The sequence below is a fragment of the Equus asinus genome, chromosome 26, assembly GCF_041296235.1.
Source record: "Equus asinus isolate D_3611 breed Donkey chromosome 26, EquAss-T2T_v2, whole genome shotgun sequence".
NCBI lineage: Eukaryota > Metazoa > Chordata > Mammalia > Perissodactyla > Equidae > Equus > Equus asinus.
This window is the reverse complement of record NC_091815.1, coordinates 19596884-19611671: the sequence shown is the minus strand read 5'-3', so window position 1 is coordinate 19611671 and position 14788 is coordinate 19596884. Positions and strand designations below refer to the sequence as shown.

General features: G+C 40.7%; 2 protein-coding genes across 2 annotated transcripts in view; both read right to left on the bottom strand.

Annotated features, from left to right (window-relative positions):
- Window positions 1-7586, bottom strand: part of GARRE1 (granule associated Rac and RHOG effector 1) — a 49742-nt gene extending 42156 nt beyond the window's left edge. The window contains exon 1 of the mRNA XM_070499295.1: window positions 7092-7586. Within this exon, the coding sequence (XP_070355396.1) occupies window positions 7092-7586 (495 nt within the window). The remainder of the gene's footprint in view (window positions 1-7091) is intronic.
- Window positions 7587-8248: 662 nt separating this feature from the next.
- Window positions 8249-14788, bottom strand: part of LSM14A (LSM14A mRNA processing body assembly factor) — a 98151-nt gene continuing 91611 nt past the window's right edge. Inside the window, exon 10 of the mRNA XM_070499297.1 lies at window positions 8249-8388. Coding sequence (XP_070355398.1) covers window positions 8377-8388 — 12 coding nt within the window. The 3' untranslated portion in view covers window positions 8249-8376. The remainder of the gene's footprint in view (window positions 8389-14788) is intronic.

Genomic DNA, 14788 nt, shown 5'->3' with positions numbered 1-14788 from the left:
ACGATCATCTGGTTGTCTTATATCCAGTGATGCTGAGGCTGACCAATGGATTTGCATGGGAAAGGCCTGATTGCTCCCTTATGAAGTTCCCGAACAACCTTTCTCCAAATGGTTTTATCCACCATTGTTGACCACTACCACTGCCTGAGTCAGTTAATTCATTATGGTCTGAAAAATGGTGATTTTTCTAATTGTATCACCCTTTCTACATGGAAGAATACTAAAATTCTTCTAAATAGAATCTCATACATTAGGGCTATTTGGTTACCCTGAAAAACAGTCTGTACTGAAGAACCAGGAAATTTGCTTAACTCTTCATTTTCCTCCTGTTAAATTAGCAATTTTTAGAATAATAAGTTTGTTGCACAGCCTGTCTTGACAAATCCAAGTCAAAGAGTCCACTCCCTCCAGAGTGGCAGATGCCCTCTGGCCCCAGTGGCTTCCACCCACATAGAATGGGCTGGGCAGACACTAAATCTTGTTTGTTGTTCACAATGAAGTTAACAGACTCACCCAAATTCCAACTGCTTAATTAATTATAGCTTCTTCTAGAGGCTAGACTCTGAAGACAATTTAGATAATAGAAGATTCACTTCAATAAAAGAGTAAGCCAAAAAGAGTGACTAGAAATTAGCAATACCCTGAAAACTGGATTCACACAAGCTTTCTATGAAATGAACTTTAGTTTCTGATTAATAGTGGCAATTTGGATTTTCATTTGGCATACAATTAGGAAATATTTACTCCATAATCTGTTTTGGAAGATCTACTAGTCAAAACAAGAAAGAAGCAATGCTGAATTTTACCTTTAGGCAAAAAAATAAATGAAAAAGGAACAGTATGCAAATTTAATTCCATTAAGGTTAATGAAAATCCTATTTTGCAACCAGCTTCTAATATTTTCCATTACTGTTGCTCCACAGTATTTTTGGCATATATCTATCCAAAATAAATGTTAATATGCCCTAATTAAGGTCCTTAAGAGTCAGTCAGTGCTCACAAATAAACTACTTCAAACAGATTCATAGGCAGTCACAAAGCAGACAACAGACAGCTGCCAGTGCATCAAATTGAAAGTCAAGGTTGAAGATCTGATTGAAAGTCTGCTGCTCATTTACGGGGTGGTGAGACTTGGAAAGCCACTAAGAATGTGGGAAGATATAAAATACAGCACCTTGAAGACATGACAACTCCTGGGAGCCCTGCAGCTGCCCTGGGCTTCTGGAATGCCTATGCAGAGCGCCTGGCCCAGAGGCCAAGCCCTCCCAGTGCTGAGGCCCCAAGATGAAACTAGAGGCCTGGAGCTGGCAAGGGATAAAGAAAGCAAGGGGAGAAGTAGCCTTGCTGCTCACTGCACAAGGATGGCAGATTCTGTCCTGCTGCTCTCCCTTCCCCTTCCCCTCAGAGGCTGACCTCTTCACCTGTCTGACCTCACCCCTAGTACCCTCCCTTTCTCTTACTGTTTCAGCCACAATAGGTCCTCACTGCTCTTCAAACACTGAATTCACTCCTGCCTCAGGAACTTTGCACTAGCTGTTCCCTCTGCCTGAAATCCTCTTTTCCTGGTTATCAACAGGGCTTATCCCTTCATCTCCTTTGGGTCTTTACTCAAATGTCACCTTCTCAGTGGTGCCTTTTCTAACCATCCTGTCTAAGACTGCAGGCTTTTTCTACTTATATGAAGGGAGGAGTTTCTCTCTTGTTCACTACTGTATCCTCTGTGCCTGAAACAGTACCTGGCACAAAGAAAGTGTGCAATAAATATTTGTGGAATGAATCAAATTTGTGCAATTTGATTCTTTTATTTACATTTGCAATGAAAAACAAATTTTATTTAAGACAAGTGAAAGACGTTTGTAAAACAAGATGGGCATTTGTGACTTTCTAATAAACAGGAAGCAATTTACAGGGCTGTCTATACTTTAACACGAACTACGTATTTTAAAGATGGGCACCTGGGCCAAGAACTGTTGCCAATCGTTTTTTCTTTTCCGCTTTTTCTCCCCAAATCCCCCCAGTAGATAGTTGCATATTCTAGTTGTTGGTCCTTCTATTTGTGGCACATGGGACGCCACCCCGGAATGGCCTGATGAGTGGTGCCATGTCTGCGCCCAGGATCCAAACTGGTGAAACCCTGGGCCGCCGAAGCGGAGCCCGCCAGCTTAACCACTCGGCCCCTGGCTGGCCCCAGAACTACATATTTTAATTGCAGATAACCCTTAGTTAGGATAATAGATTTCTCGGACAAATGAAACTGAGGTAGATAAAATCAAGGAGAAATGAGCCACTCGATTCAGCTAGCAGGGCATTGTACAGGGACATCGGTATTAACACATTCATAAAAACCACTGGTGGAGATGCTCCTAGACTCAAAAAGAAAAGATACAGATGGCAGGTCCTGTGTGGTCTAGCTCTAAAAAATGTTTGGGTGAGATGTCAAAGCTTTGTACAAAGAACAAATTCAGTATGAGAAATCATATTTTTCCTGAATTCACATTTTGGCAGGACTGACAGTTTGAGACTTACACAAAGGAATTCCCATGAAGCACTTGATTAAGATCATATTTCTCATTTTAGACAAAATTCCAGTTCATATACAATGTAAACTATACATTTTCTATAAATCGGGGGGTGGGGTGGGAATCCCAGTCAAACTGTCGATTGTCTTAGCCAAAGGTTCCAAGCTACTCCAAGTGTATTCAGTGGACATGCCCCCAACCCATCCACCGCCTTCCCTACGCCCCATTCCAGGTGCAAGGCAAAGAGGGCAGTGACCACTGGTGGAAGAGGTCCCCTTGGGCTCTTATGCTGAGAGGTCCCGGCAGTTCCTACATCAGGCAGGTAGTACCACTGCTGCCTTACCACACCAAAAGGGAGGCTAACACAGAGGGGAAAGGGAGGCGCCTATCTAGGAACCAGGAAAGAAAGGAGCAGAGCAAATGTTCTGGGAGTGGCAACTTTTTCCACCCAGAAGGGTTCCAGTCAGAAGAATAACTTGTTGCACACTTCACGCTGACGCTGGTTTTGACAATAACTGTGCTCTGCATTTCAGACAAGGGCTAATAGTACCTTTCAAGCAATGTTGGAAGCCATAATAATAAATGATGATGATGACAACTAACTGGGTACACTGTTTCACACACACCAGTTGCTCTGATCTTCGTAAGAGCTCTAGAAGGCGGATGGTAATTCAACGTGATAGATGGGCAAACTGAGGATCAGAGCTGTTAGAAGATTTGCTAAGGCCATACAGACAGTAAGAAGCAGAGTCATTTTCTAAACCCAGATCTTCTGACTCTATGCCCCAAAAGAAACAATGTCACAGGCACTTAAACACTGGTCACAATTCATTTCTCTAACAGTGAGACTGTGAGGGTGAACCACCCCCACCGGGGGTAAGGGGTAGAGTCACTGATGAGTACAGATAGGACAGGACTCACGTACACTCTGCCCGCCCCAGAGCACACAGCCAGCAACCAGCAGTTCCTAGGCACAGGCAGCAGATCTGTTTAACATGAGCATATCCCAAACCTGGCTGTATGGAAGGCAGCATGAGAAGCATGCTTTGGCCTCGTTCAGGGGTGGGACAGTGGAATCGGTACTTTGTTTTAAGTTAAAGTGGTCAATCATTTAAATACTGAATTCAGGGCTTTCCAGTCAAGTTCAGCAATGTTAGGCCACAGACTTCTTTCCCCAGGGATGAATGTTAAGAAGCTCTCAGGGCATTGCTGAAAAAACCCTAAAAAGACTAACAGGAAAAATACCCAAATGTCTAGCCATACCATCTGAGATGGTGAATCTCCTGAGACACCATTATTGGCCCTTGGAAGTACACAAATTCCAGAAACAAATATTATTTTGAGGAAAATAAAAAACGTTAAGACTGCAGGCCTATATCTGGCAATCACATTTTAGAATTTACTTGTGAGTCAGCAGTTTGAAACTTAGAATACACCCAGAGATTCTAATAACCCATCAACAGCACTTAGTTTCCAGTCTACCCTCTGAAAGCCTGTTTAGCCCATTATGTACAAAAACAGAGTATTCCAGCTATGCTAATCACATTTCAACGGGGAAAGCCAAGTCAAAATTCCAAACCACCACAATAAGACATATTTCCTCTTCTCAGCTCAAGTGGTCCATGCTAGTCCCAGGAAAGCAGAAGGGACAAAGTAGGTGCTCCCGCATCCCAGTGGCTTACTAAAAACCCCTACTCTTCAGGGTTGGTTCATCCTTCTCTAGTTGTTCTGACCTAGGGAAAAGGGCACTTGCCCTGCAGAGTTGGAGGGCAAAACGCCATGCAAGTCTAGCTCTGTCTCTGCCAGCACGTGAAGACGTGGCCTGAAGAAGAGCTCAACAATGTTCGGGTTAAAATAAAAGCCTTTGGCCTTATTTTTCAAACCTCTCTTGCCTGAAATTCTAATAAAGCTACAAGCGCTTACGTCATTACAGGATGATAGCTGTAACAGTCTGGGTCTAATACTGTTCAACACTTTCTGAGAGCGGGCAGAGTCCCTAACTGCTTTCTTGCCACATCTCTGCAAAGCAGTGGCCACGCACACTGGTGACTGAATGACATGGTTCTTTACGTAAATCAAACAAAAGCCAAACCTGTACATTTGTAAATGCACAAATACATATCTGTGCATGTACAGACGGCAGTCTGGAGTGGCACACACCAGTCAGTTCCCGTGGTCCCGTCTGGGGAAAGGAATGCGATGGCAGAGTAAAGCAGCAGTTTTAAGTTTCACCACTTGAATTTCTTTTGAGAAGTGTATTTTTAAAAAATATGCTTTATGTATACTTTACATGTAACTTAAAAAATACTTTAAACCTAGGGGCTGGCCCCGTGGCCGAGTGGTTAAGTTCACACGCTCCGCTGCAGGTGGCCCACTGTTTCGTTGGTTCGAATCCTGGGCGTGGACATGGCACTGCTCATCAAACCACGCTGAGGCGGCGTCCCACATGCCACAACTAGAAGGACCCACAACGAAGAATGTACAACTATGTACTGGGGGGCTTTGGGGAGAAAAAGGAAAAGTAAAATCTTAAAAAAAAAAAAAACTTTAAACCTTGACAAGCCATTTTAAAAACACTTCAAAATGATAATTTCCCTGAATATAAAATATGATCATAGAAAAAATCAGCAATTATAAAGATACTTAGATAGATTCAAAATAGAATGACTCAAGGAGTTATTATACAGGTTCTTTATACTAGCAGGTTCAGCAAACTATAGCTCATGGGCCAAATGCAGTTCTACAGACAGGTCCACAAGGGAAAGCTGGTTTTTACATTTTTTAAAGGGTTATTAAAAAAAAGAAGAAGAAGAATATGTGACAGAGACCACACGTAGCCCATGAAGCCTAAAATTTACTGTTTGCCCTCTAAAGAAAAAGTCTGATGATTCCTGATTTACACCAAGAATACTGGGTCTTTTCCAAAATAGTTTTAAATTCCTCTTGGAAATGCCTTCAAAATCACCTTTAAACACAATAAAAATTAGTCTTATTACTTAACAGCCTAGTTTTTTTTTTCTCCTAAATCCAGAGTAATCTAAGTTAGCATACTCAGCCACTTCAATCATCAGATTTGGCTCAGAAGACTGGTGACTTCCTAAAATCAAATACAGCCCCAGAATGGGGAAGGGGACATTCACCCTCCTAACATCCAGAAACCTAAATTCTGGTGTGGGGCTAAAATGCACAAGGACATATGGAAAAATCGAACTCAGAAGAACTCTCTGTGCAGCTAAAAATAATTTAAAAAGTCTAATGGTGACACTATATAACAGATCACAGTTTAATAAGTCATTTCCTAAACAAAGGAAGGAGAAAGCTCACCTTTACTCTTAGGAAATTTGTATTCTAGTCTCACATTCTAATCTAGAGCCCTGAAGGAGGGAGAACACTTCATTATGACTGTCCAAGACCCTAAGAAACGTACTGAGTAAGAATTGAATGCACCTAAACGTGAATGGTGGTGAGTTTAGAACTGGAAAAATAATTTGTAGGGGCTGGCCCCATGGACAAGTAGTTAGGTTCACGTGCTCTGCTTCAGCAGCCTGAGGATTCACTCGTTTGGATACTGGGTGCAGACCTAGCACTGCTCATCAAGCCGCGCTGAGGCAGCGTCCCATATGGCAGAACTACATATGAGCAGCATCCCATATGGCAGAAGGACCTACAACTAGAATGTACAATTATGTACTGGGGGCTTTGGGGAGAAGAAGAAAAAAAGGAAAAATCTGTCCTGTAAACACGTGTGGAACTTTCTGCACTAAACTACTGGTTCTATCTAACAACAATGCACAAACACAGCTCATCATCACATTTAGAATTCTCAGTCCCTACTATGTACTTTTTTCTTTTTTTAAAGATTTTATTTTTTCCTTTTTCTCCCCAAAGCCCCCCGGTACATAGTTGTATATTCTTCATTGTGGGTCCTTCTAGTTGTGGCATGTGGGACGCTGCCTCGGCATGGTTTGATGAGCAGTGCCATGTCCACGCCCAGGATTTGAACCAACGAAACCCTGGGCCGCCTGCAGCAGAGCGTGTGAACTTAACCACTCGGCCACAGGGCCAGCCCCCCTACTATGTACTTTTAACAGTATGTTACTTGGAAATTAAGTTTTTTTTTTTTCTCTCTCCAGAGCCCCAGTGCACGGTTGTATATTCTAGTTGTAAGTCCTTCTAGTTCTTCTATGTAAGCCACCACCACAGCATGGCTACTGACAGACAGATGGTGTGGTTCTGCAACCAGGAGACAAACCTGGGCCACCGAAGCAGTGAGAGCAACCAACCTAACCACTAGGCCATCAGGGCTGGCTCTGGAAATTAAGTTCTAATTTGAAAATTTTAAAAATATAAAATAGAGGTTGATTTGTTTGTTTAATAATCTTTTAACCTACATAATTTGAAATGAAAGAAATTCAGAACCTAGCATAAGCAAATTTTTTACAAGGATAGAGTATCAATAGGAAGAGTACAAAGATCATCATTACGGTGATTTGGGGAAAAAACTAAGACAACATTCTCACTTACCTCTGGCATATATTTTCTTACCCAAGCATGACATAGAAGATACTCTACCTCAATGTCCTGGAGACTGAATTCCTTCTGATCTGTAAAGTTTGCAGCCCCAGCACTAAGCTCCATCAGCATCTTGGCGATCTCGGGCTTTATGGCTGAAGTCAGCCGACTGGCTGCTTCCATGACATGTTCCTGCACATCTTTGAGCTGCATGGCTGCCTTGGAGTAGTGAGAGTTCCTGAACACAGTGCTGAAGAGATCTGTGAGGAAAGTACTGGCACGGCAGAAGACGTTGAGGGCATCCAGGTACTTGGAGATACCCTGCTGGATGTCAGCGATGGGAGTGGAGTGGGGCATGGCATGGTGGCAGCTGCCTGCAGCAGTCAGACTGCCCAGGGGGGCAGTGGTGGCCGTGGATGCCAGGGGAGCACTCAGTGCTCGGCCCAGCTCAGGCATCGGGTACTGCTGGTGCTGCTGCACCTTCTGCTTGGACCCGCCAAGCAGGAAGCGCCGCTTATAGTCCATTTTACTGTCCTGGGCACTGCAGCAATACATGCGGGAGGGGGAACTGTCCCAGTGACCGTGAGAGGGTCAGGGTTCGGATTCTTTTTTTCCTTAAAACTGTAGCTAGGTATAAAAATACTGGAGTTCTGCAAACCTAAGTTTTAAAAAAGGCATTTCCATGAGGCAGATGACCATGTGATCCAACGCAGACGTGGGAAGGACAACAACAGGTTTATATAATTAATATTTTCACTGTAGGCGGGGCCTCTGACAAAAAATAAAAGTGTGTCCAAAACGCTACTTAAGAACTGTTAGCATTCCACTCTCTTAATAAAAAGATATGCTTGCTAAGAAAAATGTTTACCTATAATTGCTTTGCAGGAATATTTTGATACTTGTATTTACAATGGCAGAAAAATAACTTAACTTTAAAAAATGTTATATAATGTAATATAATGTATCTTCAATATACCAGAAAAGTTAGAACCCAAAAACCCACAAGCTGATCAACAGCAATTTAAAAAGCAGTACAGAATTACTTCACACTAAGTCCTTAAGAAGGAAGATCAAACCTCTGTAGAATTTTGACAGAGCCTGCCTGCCAAATCCATTTACCTGTAAAACTTCTCAGTGTGAAAAATTTCCAAATTTCCTTTAATATTTTCTGAAAACAGGATTCTTTTAAAAAAATGGTATTTGTTATTCTAAGTCTTCTCCTCCTTTCCTTTTGTTTGTTGAGGTAGTGGTTTCCTTGTAACATTAATACGAGGTGCTTCCAGACTGGGTTGGCCCTCAATTGTAAAGTCAGAAGCAAGAATGTACAGACGTATTTGTAAGGCCTCTAAGTCATTTCCTGTAAGGGAGAAAAAAATAAGATAAAGTTAGGAAAGTTACAGGACAATGAGTAATTCTGGAGCATTAACTCCTGAAATGCTATTATCCACAAAGGTGGGCTACAAATGAGTAAGAAATCATATTATAACCTTATAAAAGCAGGTACAACAGTGAGAGTTGAACTATGACATGATGACTGCTGGAAATTTCTCAAGTTGTAGCACAAAAATAACACAACAAAAGAAGTTTGATTCCACACCAACTACTTCAAGCTGAGGCTAACAAGTAACACCTCGAGGAGGGCCTAGATACGTGTTTGTGTTCGGTATTCACTTGTTTCCTCCTCAAAGAGCTCACAAATCCACAAGAGGATCAGAAGAGAACCCAGGTTATGGTGGGGGCTGCTGACAAGTACAGAACTCACAAAACTTTAAGGGAGACTGGAAATGGGAGTGATGAGCAAAGACTGAGAGAAATCAAGATGGTTGTCATGAAGAAAATGTTCCTCTGAGGTAGGCCTTGATTGTAGGATAGGTTTTGACAAACGCAAAAGGGATGAGTGGGGCTCACCAGGTAAAAAGATCACCACAGCAAAGGCCCTGAGAAGGATGGCATAGGGTTTGTTCTGGATACCCAGATGGGCTGAAGGAGCAGACAGAAAGACAGAGCCTGGAGAGGGGAGTGGCTGGCAGGAGGTTTGCAGACAAGATTTTTCTCATCCTCACCTGGGTAGCAGTTTCCCCTCTGGAGGTTCAAGGGGAAGCCCAGCAGGGTGTGCCAGTTCTTACCCCTTGGGGTAGCTTCTGTGGAGCCCCTGGCTCTAGATAGGTTCAAACAGCAATGACTGCAAATCTCTGGTTGTAGTTACAATGGTGGAGTCGTGACTCTTCTCACATCGCTAATAGGGTTCACACTTGCCTGAACTATCTGTTCTCCCAAACCTAACAATAGTTCAAATATATTTTACAGAGTGTTGTATTTAGTCTATATTAAACTTCAATCTATATGATGTCTGAATATAGTTTACTCATTGATAACTAGATTTTTCTTTCTTTCCATTTTCCTTTTTCTTTAGATAAAAATAAATACAAGTCATATTTTGTCACTCACCATGACCAATTACCACGCCTCCTTTATCGCTCTACGCTTGCACAAGCAAACTAGGAAGGCAGGTAGGTCACAAAAGCAAGAGATGAGAAAAGCGCTGTAGATACAAACACATACTCTGAAAGTGTAGCAACCTTAACCTAGCTAGCATTTCCTAACTAGGTTAAGTTCAACTAAACTGGCCACCATCTGTAGCTCTGCGTTCAAGAGACTCTTGACTCTTAAAAAAATTCTCATAAGCTTTTCAAAAAACAACATATCAAGTGGCTACTTGTCAGAAATCTGCTCCCAAATGTTCTTTTTTCAAATTCATGACAAGAAGGCAATCATATCTATCCCTACCCAAGTGCTCCATTACTATCAACATGGCTTTAAAATTCTGATGTACAAGAGAAGCACTCAACAGGAGTGGGGAAGGAGGGAAGGCTGCTCACAGAGAAACTGCGTGGTCTGAGAAGCAAACCATCCCTTGAGTTGGCCACAGTGAGTGTCTGGAGCAACCCTGACGGGCACTCTTTCTTTGCTCTGTGTTGCACACCTGTGCCTCTGGCTCTGAGAGTCCATTCCTCTGCCAGATGGTCCCAGAAGGCCAAGGAAGACTCACATATTTACCTAATTTTTTAAGATTTTAATTTTTCCTTTTTCTCCCCAAAGCCCCCCCGGTACACAGTTGTGTATTTTTAGTTGTGGGTCCTTCTAGTTGTGGCATGTGGGATGCTGTCTCAGCATGGCTTGATGACTGGTGCCACGTCCGCACCCAGGATTCGAACTGGTGAAACCCTGGGCCGCCGCAACGGAGTGCATGAACTTAACCACTCGGCCATGGAGCTGGACCTATTTACCTAATTTTTTAAAAAGGATCATAAACATTAAACTTTTCTTCACTTTACATGCTTCCAAAATTTATGTGAATGACACTTGTAAATGCTTAAAAATGTACTACCTCGCCAAATTAATTTACAATTTCAATGCAATCGCTATTAAAATTCAAACTACCTTTTTTATAGAAATGGCAAACTGATCCTAAAATTCATATGGAAATGCAAGGGACCCAAGAAGGCCAAAACAAATATTCAAAAAAATATGTTGGAGGACTCACACTTTCCGATTGGAAAACCCACTATAAAGCTATAGTAATCAAGACAGTGGAATATTGGCACAAGGAAAGATACATACATTAACGGAATAGAATTAAGAGTTTAGAATAAACCCATACATCTGTGGTCAACTGATTTTAGACAAGGGTGCCCAAACCATTCAGTTGGGAAAGAATAGTTTTTTCAATAAGAGGTGCTGGGCCAACTAGGTATCCATATGCAAAGGAATGAATATGGACCCCTATCTTATATCATACACAAAAATTAATTCAAAATGGATCAAAGACCTAAATGTAACAACTAAAATGATAAAACTCTTAAAGAAAACACAGGCGTAAATCTTGGTGAACTTGGATTAGGATATGATTTCTTAGACATGACATCTAAAACACAAGTAACAAAGGAAAAAAAAGATAAACTGGACTTCATCAAAATTAAAAACACTTGCGCATGAAAGGTTACTATCAAGGTGAAGAGACAATCCATAGTATGAGAATAAATATTTGAAAATCATGTATCTCTGAAGGGTTTAGTATCCAGAACATATTACAAAAACTCTTAAAATTCAACAATAAAATGACAATCTATTAGCAGACGGGCAAAGGATTTGAATAGATATTTCTCCAAAGATACAAAACTGGCCAATAAGCAAACGAAAAGATGCTCAACATGGTTAGTCACTAGGAAAATACAAATCAAAACCACAATAAGATACAATTTCATACACACTAGGTTGGCTACAATAAAAATAAACAAAAAAACAAACAGAGAATAAGTGTGGGTGAGAATGTGGAGAAACTAGAACCCTCATACATTGCTGGTAGGAATGCAAGATGATACTGCCACTGTAAAAAGCAGTTTGGCAGTTCCTTAAAATGTTAGAGAGTTGCCACATGACCAAGCAATTCCACTCTTAAGTATATACCCAAGAAAACTGAAAACATAAGTTAATATAAAAACTTGCACATGAATGTCCATAGCAGCATTATTAATAATAGCCAAAAAATAGAAACAACCCAATGTCTATCAACTGATGAATGAATAAACTAAATTGTATGGTATAGCCATACAATGGAATATTATTCAGCCATAAAAAAGGAGTAAGAACTGATAAATACTACAACATGGATGAACTTTGAAAACATTATGGTAAGTGAAAGAAGCCAGACACAGAAGGTCCTATAACGTGAGAGTCCATTGACATGAAACATCCAGATAAGGCAAATCTGTAGAGAGAGAAAAAAGTAGATTAGTGGTTGCCAGGAGCTGAGAGGAAGGGAATAGGGAATGACTGCTCATTAATACAGAGTTTCTTTTTGGAGTGATGAAAATGTTCTGGAATTAGATGGTGGTGATGGGCACACAACTTTACTAATATACTAAAACCCACTGAATTTCACACCTTAAACCAGTGAATTTTATGGTATATAAATTATATATCAATAAAAAGAAAGAAGGAAATAGGGAAAAATATATAGTACTGACCTCCAGAAATGTCTGTTTAGAATAGATGAACAAAGGTCTGATATGCGACATACGAAAAATGATCCATTGGTAACTGGGTGGATCTTCAGCTGTGTGTGTGGCTGGTGACTAACCAGTGTGGTAATTATCTGGGTACTTACTTGGAGATAATAAAACAAGCACTGTTACTGTAACTTGTGGACTTTCCTATGTGTTATTCTTCAGGAAAAAATTAAAGGAAGAAACAAAGAGTTAACTGGCACAGAAAGGAGGGAGGCTTGGGTAAGGAAGCTTATTCCAGGTGGAACAGTCTTGGGGAGGTGAAACCTAGAAGGCAGTCCACAGAGACTACCAAATGGCTAGTCTCAATCAAATCTCCCTCCTCCATTACAACAAACCAGTGGGGCCAAGAATATGGGCGCTGCACTACTCTGAAATGTATGTGCTTTCATAACTAACTTAGGGTGAAGAAAACGTCCTAAATGAAAAGCCTTTACAAGCTTTAAGATTCAGACCCAGGGGTTGGCCCAGTGGCACAGTGGTTAAATTTGTGCACTCCACTTGGTGGCCTGGGGTTTGCAGGTTCAGATCCTGGGTGCAGACCTACACTGCTCACCAAGCCATGCTGTGGCAGCATTCCACACAGAAGAACTAGAGGGATATACAACTATGTGTTGGGGCTTTGGGGAGGAAAAAAGAAGATTCAGACCTAATCCAAACTACAATTTCACGATTAAGAAAAGAACAGATTCATCAAAATAAAAACCCAAAACGAATGGGGAGAGGACTGACATCATCAAAAATGGCAGAGTAAGGACCTCTAAAAATTCTCTCCTCCATAAAAACAATGAGAAAGCTGGCAAAAATGCTCAGAATCAACTTTTTCAAAACTCTAGAAATTAACAGGCTTGCAGCAAAGTGGGGTGTGTTTATTCAAGAAAAACAGCTGAATCAATAAGAAGAATGAGCTTTGTAGCATCTTAACTTGACCTAGTTCCAGTCTCTGCTCTCTAACTCTACGGTAGCCTTGAAAACTAGCAGCTGCATTTGAAGAGAAAACCAAAAGGCAGGTAGCCACTGGAGGGAACAGAACTCAGTTAGAGCTCCTTCAGAGTTTCAGCCGCAGGAAATGATCATTATTTGACCTACCTGGAAGTCAGGTACCTAGAAGTTTCCATTGCAAGAGTCTCTGTTTGACCTGACTTGGAACTCAATTGGAGAGGGGAAAGAAACTGACTTTCACAGTTGTCGCATTATATCAGTTAAAATGTTCAATTTTCAATTAAAATTTACAAGACATGTAAAGAAACAAGAAAGTAATGCCCATACACAGGGAAAAAAAACCCAAACAGAAACAATTCCTGAGTAAACCCAGATGTTAGATTTACTAGACAAAGACTTAAAATCAACTATTTTAAATACGTTTAAAGAACTAAAGGAAAGTATGAGAATGATGTCTGAGTAAATACAGAATACTAATAAAAGTTAGAAATTATATTAAAAAAAGAAACAACAGAAATTCTGGAGTTGAAAAATATACCTGACATAAAAAAATATACTAAGTGGCTCAACAGCAGATTTGAGTAGGAATCAGTGAATCTGAAGATACATCAATTGAGATAATCCAGTCTGAGGAACAGAAAGAAAAAAGAATGAAGCAAAAAGAGAAGAGCCTCAGAGACCTGTGGCACACCATCAAGCATACTGGCATCATATAACAGGATGCCCAGAAAGAAAGGAGAGAGAACGGCACAGAAAGGATATTTGAAGAAATAATAGCCAAAAACTTCTCAAATTTGATGAAAAACATGAATCTACACATCCATGAAGCTCAACAAACTCCAAGTAAGATAAACTCAAAGAAATCCACATAGACACAGAATAATCAAATTGCCTCAAGCAAAAGAAAAAGAGAGAATCTTGAAAGTAGCAAGACAGAAAGAAGCAATTCATCATGCACAGTTGATTCTTATCGTTTACAGGTAGTTATATAAAATCGCCACAAACACTGAATTAGCAAATACCGAATCAGTACTCCTGGAAGACATACGGAGGTAAATTCCTGTGAGCCTCTGGTCAAAACATTTTCATCGACCAATCAAACATAACCTTGTTTCATGTGTGTTTCTGTTTAAAGATATCTTATTTAACATAGACTGTTGATTCACTGACATTGAACTCACAGTCAACAGCACTATAACTCATGCCAGAATGAAGCTCATCTAACGCATGTATTTTCTCTGTAAGGCACATCACAGCCTTCTTGGGCTCAGCAACACTAAACAGCACTTCAGCACTACACTTAGGGGGCATTTTAAACAGTGAAATTGCCAACAAAAAGTATAAAACTGCAAAAAACATGGCACTAAATAGACTATGAAAGGACCTTTGTTCACAGTCTCAGAGCTGAAGTAAGAAGGGAAAGTATCACCTTGTTTGACCTCCAATGGGGGTGTGCACATCGGGCAATTCAAATTTTTTGCCACGCTGCACGTGTCCACAAATGACCACAAGAGCTCCACAGTATTGATTTTGTTATAAATAAATTTTAGCCAGTAAGCCAATCCACAAATACAGAATCTGAGAATCATGAGGGCCAACCATAGATAACACTACTTGAAATACCTGTATTCCCAACATAATTGGGTACTCTTCTTAAAAATCTAATATACAAAAATATCAACCTATGAAACAAATAATCAGAGGATTACTGAACATCTTCAAAGACACATGGGCGTGCCTTTAAATAGT